Raw genomic sequence first — 9518 nt, 5'->3', positions numbered from 1 at the left:
TATATAGACCTGCATTAACAACCCATAGAACTGTGGTCACACGTGTGACTTGTTATTTCCGACAGGTTTCCATTTGTGGCCATCTCCATCGCCTTCACCATCAACAAGCAGGTAAACTCACCCGTCAGTTACAGGTTGGGGTCAGGGGTCAGAGGTCAGCGGGGGGTCAGACAGGAAGTGGACTAACATGTAGTTTTTGTTGCCATCAGACGGAGTTTGGGATTGTGTACAGCTGCGTGGAGGACAAACTGTTCTACGCTCAGAGAGGAAGAGGAGCATTCCTGAACGGAGAGCCACTGCACGCCTCCGGGCAGGAAGGTGACATCACTCACACCTGTGATATCACACATACTGTTCAGGTGGTATTGGATTTGTTCTGATTGTTCTGTATCCTCCAATAAGACGTCAGCAAGTGTGTGGTGGTGACGGAGATTGGGGCGGAGCGTGATGACCTTGCACTGTCCACCATGACCTCCAACATCTTCAGACTGCTGAAACTACCTGTACACGGGTAAGACCATCCATCAAACGCACCTAATCTCCTCCATGTTTCACAGTGAAGTCAATCAATCAATCAATCAATCAATCAATCAATCAATCAGGTGTTTACTAAAACACTCCCATCACTCCCAGCGTGCGTGCGTTGGGGACGGCAGCAGTCGACATGTGTCAGGTGGCGACGGGTGGAGCCGATGCCTACTATCACATCGGGATGCACTGCTGGGACATTGCTGCCTCTGCCCTCATCGTCCAGGAAGCCGGAGGTGTTGTCACGGATACGGACGGTCTGTAGCAAACATGTGATGTCATGTCATATATGTCATCTGTGATGTCACATCTCACCTATGTGTACCTGCCGGCATCGTGTGCTCCTCTCATTGGTCCGTTTGACTCCTCAGGCTCAGAGTTCAACATGATGTCCAGGAGAGTCATCGCTGCCAGCTCCTCCGCTGTGGCCAGTCGCATCGCTCAGGTCATCCAGGTGTTCCCCTGTCGCCGTGATGACGAGGACCCCTACAAGTGTGTGTGTGGAGCTGCAGGTCTGAATGGAGTGTAGGTCAGCTGACACCAGTCTGATGGCATCGTTTCAGCAGAATGTCGTCATGTTTGTGATGAAGTGTGATGTGATTTAGAAACCCTAAATAAACCTGAAAAACACCTGTATCCTGTGACACACCTGTTTCCTGTGACATACCTGTAACCTGTGACACACCTGTGACCTGTGACACACCTGTAACCTGTGACACACCTGTGACACCTGTGACACACCTGTTACCTGTGACACACCTGTGACACACCTGTTACCTGTGACACACCTGTGACACACCTGTGACTTGTGACACACTTGTAACCTGTGACACACCTGTGACACACCTGTTACCTGTGACACACCTGTGACACACCTGTGACTTGTGACACACTTGTAACCTGTGACACACCCGTGACTTGTGAGACACCTCTAACCTGTGACACACCTGTTACCTGTGACACACCTGTAACCTGTGACAACCCAAACCCTACTCTAAAGTAGACGTCATACTGATTGTCGCCTGAAGCAAGTCTGTGAACTGAAATTCTAATTAAATGACATATACAACAAAAATGAAGAATATGCCTGTATTGCGATGCGATGTATTTAAAGATTTTTATACCAGACTTTATAAATCTGAAACTAATCCATCATTAAAAAAAGGAAAAAAATCCAGACTAAACAAATGAAGGAAATTGGACGGGCTATCAGTAGAATATACTAAAAAATATATTGATATTCTGACGCCCGTACTGACAGGTGTATATCAAAATCAGAATCAGAATTCCTTTATTAGTCAAGCAAATGGAGAAATTTGTGCGTCACAGCAGCCAAAGGACAGTTCAATACAACAATTAACAATAATAATAATAAAAATAAACAATATAATAAAAAGGTAAGAAATAGAAATAGACTCATATGTAGTGTGTAGTGCAGTGTGGGCAGTGTATTGTTATTAATAAATAATGAATATGAGTATGAAAATTGCCCAGTTAGTGCAAACCAAAATGAGAAATGAGTTATGTATAGAGTTTTTATTGCACAGTGCACAGTGAGGTCTACTGGAGCAGTGCTGGTTGTAGAGTCTGACAGCAGCAGGACCTGCGATACCTCTCCTTCACACACTTGGACCTGCGATACCTCTCCTTCACACACTTGGACCTGCGATACCTCTCCTTCACACACTTGGACCTGCGATACCTCTCCTTCACACACTTGGGGTGTATCAGTCTCTCTCCCCTAACCCTAACCCTCTCTGAAGGAGCTGCCCAGTGCTGTGATTAGGGTTGGGCACTGAGAACCGGTTCCAAATAGGAACCGGTTCCTAACGTCCGGTTCCGGAACCGTTACGAAGATGTTTGAATTTCGATTTTTTTTTTTCGTTCCTAAATGCCCGCACTAGTTTGTTTCCGGGGTTTGTATTACTCCACCCGGCGTGCTCCGTTTGTTTACGGGGTTTGTATTACTCCCCCCCGGGGGATCATCCCTATGTTCCCCGGATCCTATGTTCCCCGGGTCCTATGTTCCCCGCTTTGTATGGAACTGGGGAACATAGGACCCTTTTTTAAAAAAAAGGTCCTATGTTCCCCGCTGTTCACCCAAAGGGTCCTATGTTCCCCGCTGTGTATGTGACCGGGTTAGGTGAAGGGTTAGGGTTAGGGTTCCCGACCGGGGAACATAGGACCCGGGGAACATAGGACCCGGGGAACATAGGTACGCTCCCCCGCCCGGGGTGCTCCGTTTGTTTACGGGGTTTGTATTACTCCGCCCGGCGTGCTCCGCTAGTTAGAAGAACATCACTCGTGTGAACATGGACCGTAAACTTATTACTGCCAAAGGAGGATGCACAACAAACATGACAAAACTCCTTCGCCTGCAGCATGGTATAATAATTAAAGAGTGTACAGTGTTTAACTCGTTGCACCGCTCTCCTGCTCCCGTCGCTTCCTCCACTTCGGACAGTCAACCATCAGCCAACAACTCCTCGTTGCGAACGGAATCAGGTACAAGAAAATTATGATTGTCTTATTCTTAACAGAGTAGCTAAAGTTATAGACTACCAATTGCTAAAACTTTGTCAAATCTGTTCATAGCTGTTGAAAGCTCGCAGAGTGATGCTAACGTTAGCCAGTCTGAGACGTTTCTTCAACCAGCAGAGAAACGACGTGACACCTCATTCACTCTAGCAGCGAGGGGAAAGTTCAGCGGAGCAAGTCGAAGAGTGCCACGGAAAAGTAACAGCTGATGTGGTGAAAAGGCTGCATCCCTTTTCAGATGTCGAATCGCCCACATTTAGGTACCATAGCAAATAAGAATAACGTTAAGCTAAATAACTTAGCTGGTAGCTACTTGTTATCTACCCCTGACCTAACGTTACAGTAATAGTTCAGGTTTAACTTTATTGACAGATTTGTCTTTGGCGCAGTGCTCATTTCATTTAAATACATCACAAAATATGGACGTGCTAAAGTGTATTTATTGTACATTGCTCTTATTCTCTGTTTAAAAGTTAAATGCTAAGTTAAATTTACTAAAGATACCTAATGTTTGTTTTTGTGTTTGCAGGGATATGATCCATTCAATAAACCCAAAGTACACCCCCCCTACTGGCAATGTGAATAAATAAAAATGGCCTGTGTAAAGGCTTTTTCAAATGAAAAAACTCTCCTGTGAAATCTGTGACCTGTTGACCTGCACAACTCAAAGAATCGGAATCGAGAATCGTTTAGAACAGGAATCGAAATTGAGACTCGGAATCGGAATTGTTAAAATCCAAACGATGCCCAACCCTAGCTGTGATAGTGACCTGCAGGGGGCGGGACTCCTTCACCAGCAGCGATGACAGCTTGTCCATCATCCTGCTCTCTCCCACCACCTACACTGGGTCAAGAGGGCATCTCAGGATGGAGCTGGCCCTCTTCATAAGTTTATCAAGTCTCCTCCTGCCTGCTGCCGAGATGCTGCTGCTCCAGCAGACTACACCATAGAAAATGGCTGATGCCACCACAGAGTCATAGAAAGTTGTCAGGAGTGCCCCCTGCACTCCAAAGGACCTGAGCTTCCTGGTGGACCTGGTGTTGGTCCACCCCCGTGAGCTCCAGCTTGTCCCCCAGAAGTGCAGGCTGTATGGTGTTGAAAGCACTGGAGAAATCAAAGAACATGATCCTCACAGTGCTTCCAGGCTTTTCCAGGTGAGACAGTGATCTGTCCAGGAGGAAAATAGAAGAGGTGGGGGGCAGCAGAGATGACTGGGCCGGGGGAGGGGTGGGTGTCTGGTCAAACCTATTGAAGAATAGGATCAAGTTGTTCACCCACGTCTGATCCCCGGCAGCCTGGGAGTCTGGTTTCCTCAGCCCATAGGTCGTTTTAAGGCTTTTCCAGACTCCACTGATGTTACTCTGCTGCAGCTGGACCTCCATCTTCCTCCTGAAGCTGTTCTTCCCCTCTCTGATCTTCCTCCTCAGCTCCCTCTGCACAGCCTTCAGCTCCTCCTTGTTTCCTGACCTCCTTAAGGAGAGCCTTTATGTCACGATTAATCCAGGGTTTGCTGTTTGAAAAACACTGTACAGTCCTGGTGGGTACAGTGTTTTCAACACAGAAGTTTATGTAGTCCGTTATGCATCCTGTTAAACTGTCGATGTCCTCCCCATGAGAAACAGACAGTTCTTCCCACACAGTTGAGTCAAAGCAGTCGCTTCAGACTCCTCGGTCCAGGCTTTAACTGTGCGGGTCTCCACTGGTTGCCTGTTTACGAGGGGCATGTACACAGGCAGGAGATGAACCAGTGTGAAATACCCGCCAATATTCGGGGGGGTCCCCATCTCCAGATTGTTGCGCAATACCAAAATAAATTGTCTCAATATGCAGTAGGCCTATAACATTACAATATTTCATGGATGCAAGCCAAGACAATCAGTCTATAGCCTACATGACAACCAGGGATGTTGGGCCCCATGAAAAGAAATCTAACTGGGCCCTTGTATAGGCCGGCGGAAAAATGTGATGCTGTTTTATGTAAAACTATGCATTTTAATGATATTTTTATATCATTCCCATATTTGTGAAAAGAACAACATGACAGTTACTTGGTTACTGCTCACTGTCTCTCTTGTAGTCCCACATGCAGGTCAAATTTATCTCCACAACTGTAGACTCACAGGTGGTGGCGTTGGATTTGGGGTGAAAAAATATATATGGGGCGATATGGTCGTTGCGATTTAATCTCCTGATTTCCAGAAAATATAAACATTTCTCTGATTGTATAGAGAGTTGTATTGAGTCACACAGTCTGCATGTGCATGTCTATCTCCCTGGCTGTCTCTGAAACGGAGGGTCATGTAGTTCATGATGTTAAGCTTTGCTAGGTAATATTGATAGATAATGTTACATGACATTGTTGCTATGATGCTGATTAATTCATGTTATGCAAAAATACATGCTCCAAGCTGTCCTGGTTGACTGCCTCCAAAGCAACATACCAATATTAGTTTAAACCAGTCTTAAACAGTGTTAGCCAGCTGTGATACAGGATTGGCATAACCTCTTAGCCTGCTTATAATATAACATATAGACCTCGATTATGAGACACCCCCCTTTTCTCTTTTTGAAACACTTTTGAAGACTAAATCTTATTTTTATAAAGAAAAGAATTAAATCTGACTAGAATGCACCAGTAATTGTAACACAGTGAAAAAAACAAGGTAACGTGATATCTTTAAATGAAATTGTCTTGTTTGAATAGGCCAGAAATTAAACTGCAGCCTAATGGTAGGTCTATTTTCTAACATAATTTAACCATCCAAATGAAAAACAGAATGACATGTTTATTTTAATTATCCTCTGCCTCATTGATCACCAGGATCTTAAAGTTGGATTATTCTCCACCTCAGTTCTTGGCTTTCTTGGCCTACTTTTCACCCTCTGAAAATGATGGTGGATCATCTGGCATTACCATTACTGTCTTCTGAAGGCCGTCGCGGGCTTAGTTTTTAAGATTTTTTAAGCCATGAGCGTCATAGAAATCTTGAAATTGAAATGAATCCGCTGATACCAAACATGTCATGCTAGCTTACTGGGAAAGGAGCTAAATATCGCTCCAAATGTGAACTGTTTTACCCCGAGGTCCACGACCTCAATGTGAAACGATCACTTGTAATAATGACTTTCAGTCACTTGATGAGGGATGAGATGAGGATGAGGAACCTGCTGCTGCTGAAACTGAGCAGATACAACAAGCCAAACATCACCACGGCGGTGCTCTCTGAGACCACAACCAACCACCAGGCCTACACAACCTGCGGTCTTTCCATTCCCACCTGCTTCTAGTCCAACCAGCCGGCAGGTCACCTGTGCTAGCAGCAGTAGCAGCTAACGTTACCTCAGCACCTGCTGCGTCCTCGGACCACTCGGCCTCAACTTCACGTTGTTCCTCTGGGGAGTCACTGGGTGGAAGAGGACCCTCTGTTCTGGTACCGAGTGGGCCCACTGTGCTGGCTGCACCAGCATCGTCTTTCGGTGCCTCTTCATCTCTGAGTGCCGCCTTCTGGATGTGAACCCAAAGTGTGTGAGTGATACACTCTGTTAGCTTTCGCTTGCTAGCCATGTTTAGTATGACTTCTCAACATTAAGTCTTTCTTCTGTTTGGCGCACATGGCTTCTATACGTGCGCAGGACCGGCTGCTCCGCATGGCAACAAATACAACATATTAGTGAATAAATGTTTTGGATTCTGAATACTGGACATGGTGAGCTTAAACACATTTTAGTGGCAATTAGTGACAATAAAATATTTTATTTTTTATTTTTTTGACAAAATTTGAGACCCCCTTCAAATGTTGCTTTTGAGGCTTTCAGGGGGTCTCATGGGTTAATCGGGGGGGTCGAGCCCCCCTGGACCCCCCCGTATTTCGCACACTGGTTGTATGCCTCCTTGCTGTTGGCATAAAATAAGTCCAGTGTTGTATTGTCTCTGGTGTGGCAGGTGACATACTGTGTGAATGTGGGCAGGGTGGAGGACAGAGAGGCATGATTGAAGTCCCCAAAGATCAGGAAGAGGGCCTGTAAGTGCTGTGTCTGCAGGCATATTTGTAATTTGAAATGGCCAAGCTAGTGAAACATTGGAAACAATATGATTCTCACTTGGATAAAAATAGAGGAATCTATTACAGCCTCTTTTAGTTTTAGTTTAGTTTAGTGTGTTTATTTCGGTCTTGTAAAAAAAACAAACAAATACAATAGACAAATATGAAAGTATAAATACAAAACAAAACGTAACAAAACAAAACAAAACCAAATCAGAACAAAAACAAAACACTACAGTGCACTTTGACCGAAAAGGTGCAGGCTGAAGCATCAGCTTATTTTGCCTACCCTTCTTAAATTAACATTTTCCGTTCACTCATTTTAAAAATTGTGACAGAACATAAAACCTGCATATTCTACATACAGCAGTTTATGAGCACACTGGTATTTATAATTCAGTTTTATATTTATTAATAATATTATTTTTAAATAACTTTTTGAATCTGTTAAGTGTGCTGCACAGTTTGATTTCTAATTCTAGATTATTCCATTGATTGACTCCTTTAATTGATATACATCTTTGTTTCACATTTGTTCGTACCTTTGCTTTTGTATACTCATAAGTCCGTCTTAGTTCATATCTACTGGTTCGAGTCTGAAACATCCTCTGGACACCATCTGGGAGCATATTATTATTTACTTTATACATAATTTGAAGTCCACAAGGTCATTGAATTTTAAGGTCTGTAGGTTTATGAAAATGTGTTTGTTGAGTCTCGATAATCAGCCCTGTTGATTATCCTTATTGCTCTCTTTTGTAATATGAAAATTGGTTTTGTAATTGTTTTATACGCATGCCCCCAGACCTCTATGCAATAAGTAATGTATGGCTCAACAAATGTTCGGTACAATAACTGTAATGAGTATTTGTTGAGGATGTATTTTGTTTTATTTAATATTGATTCACCTTTCAGGACAAACCAAACTGACACCTGGAGCCGAAAATGTTTTATCCCCAAGAAGACATAACTGAGGGGAGTGTGGCAGTTCGGTTTGGTTCATGACTGCAGCAGGAGTTGTTTTAAAGAACTGGGAAAACAGAAAAAGCCCAGAAGTGACTGAATGGATCAGATGAATGACAGCAGCTGCCTCTTTTGAAAATGTATTGGCTCAAAATGAATAATACAAAAGGGACATTGTCTGATGTCGGGATAACTTCTGTCTATTTATTAAAGGCTTGTGACAAAGTTTATATGTGAAATGTTTACATTGTCATTAAAGACCGTCTCTCTGCTCTTTTGTCTTCAGTCTTGTGTCTGTGTGTAGAAAATGTAATTGAAAGAAAATCAATACAAATTTGAATATTAACTTACTAAAAGGTCGAGAGGGGAGAATCACCAAAGGGCAGAATGATCCGTTAATGACCCGTCGTCAGGTGAAGATGACGTCATCAAAGCCCGCCTGATGACAGAGCAGCTCATAGACAGTAGGCTCGTTGGAGATGAGCCAGGCCTGCGCAGAATCGATCGCCGGCGACCACCGCACAATGCATGCCAGTTAGATTTGTGTCCGACTTGATCCCGACTTGCTCTGACGTCATGCACGCGCCTGCAACGATAACCTCGTGGGATCAAGGCGGCTGCAGTTGTTAGAGTCAGGCGCCGCAGTTGCTCTCCACCGACGGCAAGACCTCAGGGCATGATGGGAAACGCCTGGCTGTAGCCTGATCAGAGAGCTGATTGATAAAGAAATTCTTATTCAATAAATATGACTTCCAAGGGCTAACATCTGCCCAGTCATTCTAATTCTCACTTCAATCATAACCACAATGAAAGTAGTTATCATTTTAGAAAAAAAACACTTTGCATGACCTCAAAACCGTGAACCTAAAAACTATTCACACCAAGTCAAACTTCAGTTCTGATAAATATAGCCTATTGGTTATTTATTGGACAATTGCAGTAAAGCATGAGAAATACATTCTTGAGTGACATCATTAGCAAAATCCTAACCCTAACCCCTGACCCATCTCTTCTGCTTCAATTTCATCAGCGAGCAAGAACGCATACGCAACTTCTTCAGCCATAGCTATCCGACCGTGTTCTGCAGACTACAGGTAGCCTACAGGTGGATCTGACAGGATGTAAATGTTTCTGTGACTTCCTGTATTTTCTCTGACGGCGGCTAGAAGCTGCAGTTTGTTGTCAGCGCCCCCTGCTGCTGCCGCCTGGTCTCGTCCACCTTCCAGGCGAGGCGCAGTTCATCTCCAACGAGCCTATATATGTTCATGGTCATCCCTGAAACCAGCTGATGGAGGGCTGCAGCATAGACATATATACGTATATATATATATATATATATATATATATATATATAAATATATAATGTCTATGGGCTGCAGCGTGTAGGTGGTGAACTGTTGCAGTTTCCTGACTGACCGGCAGGAGGCAGCAGCACTCTGCTGCTG

At 44.1% G+C, this 9518-nt stretch overlaps 1 protein-coding gene across 1 annotated transcript in view; it reads left to right on the top strand.

Moving 5' to 3' along the window:
- LOC311266535 (inositol monophosphatase 1-like) overlaps window positions 1-1164 on the top strand; it is a 4066-nt gene extending 2902 nt beyond the window's left edge. Inside the window, exons 5-9 of the mRNA XM_084368949.1 lie at window positions 66-111; window positions 210-318; window positions 403-511; window positions 634-785; window positions 900-1164. Coding sequence (XP_084225075.1) covers window positions 66-111; window positions 210-318; window positions 403-511; window positions 634-785; window positions 900-1057 — 574 coding nt within the window. The 3' untranslated portion in view covers window positions 1058-1164. The remainder of the gene's footprint in view (window positions 1-65; window positions 112-209; window positions 319-402; window positions 512-633; window positions 786-899) is intronic.
- The last annotated feature ends 8354 nt before the right edge of the window (window positions 1165-9518 follow it).

The sequence above is a fragment of the Pagrus pagrus genome (assembly GCF_965226575.1).
Source record: "Pagrus pagrus genome assembly, chromosome: 12".
In the NCBI taxonomy this organism is placed as follows: domain Eukaryota; kingdom Metazoa; phylum Chordata; class Actinopteri; order Spariformes; family Sparidae; genus Pagrus; species Pagrus pagrus.
Note: the sequence above shows the minus strand (reverse complement) of the source record. Positions and strands in the feature narration are given on the sequence as shown.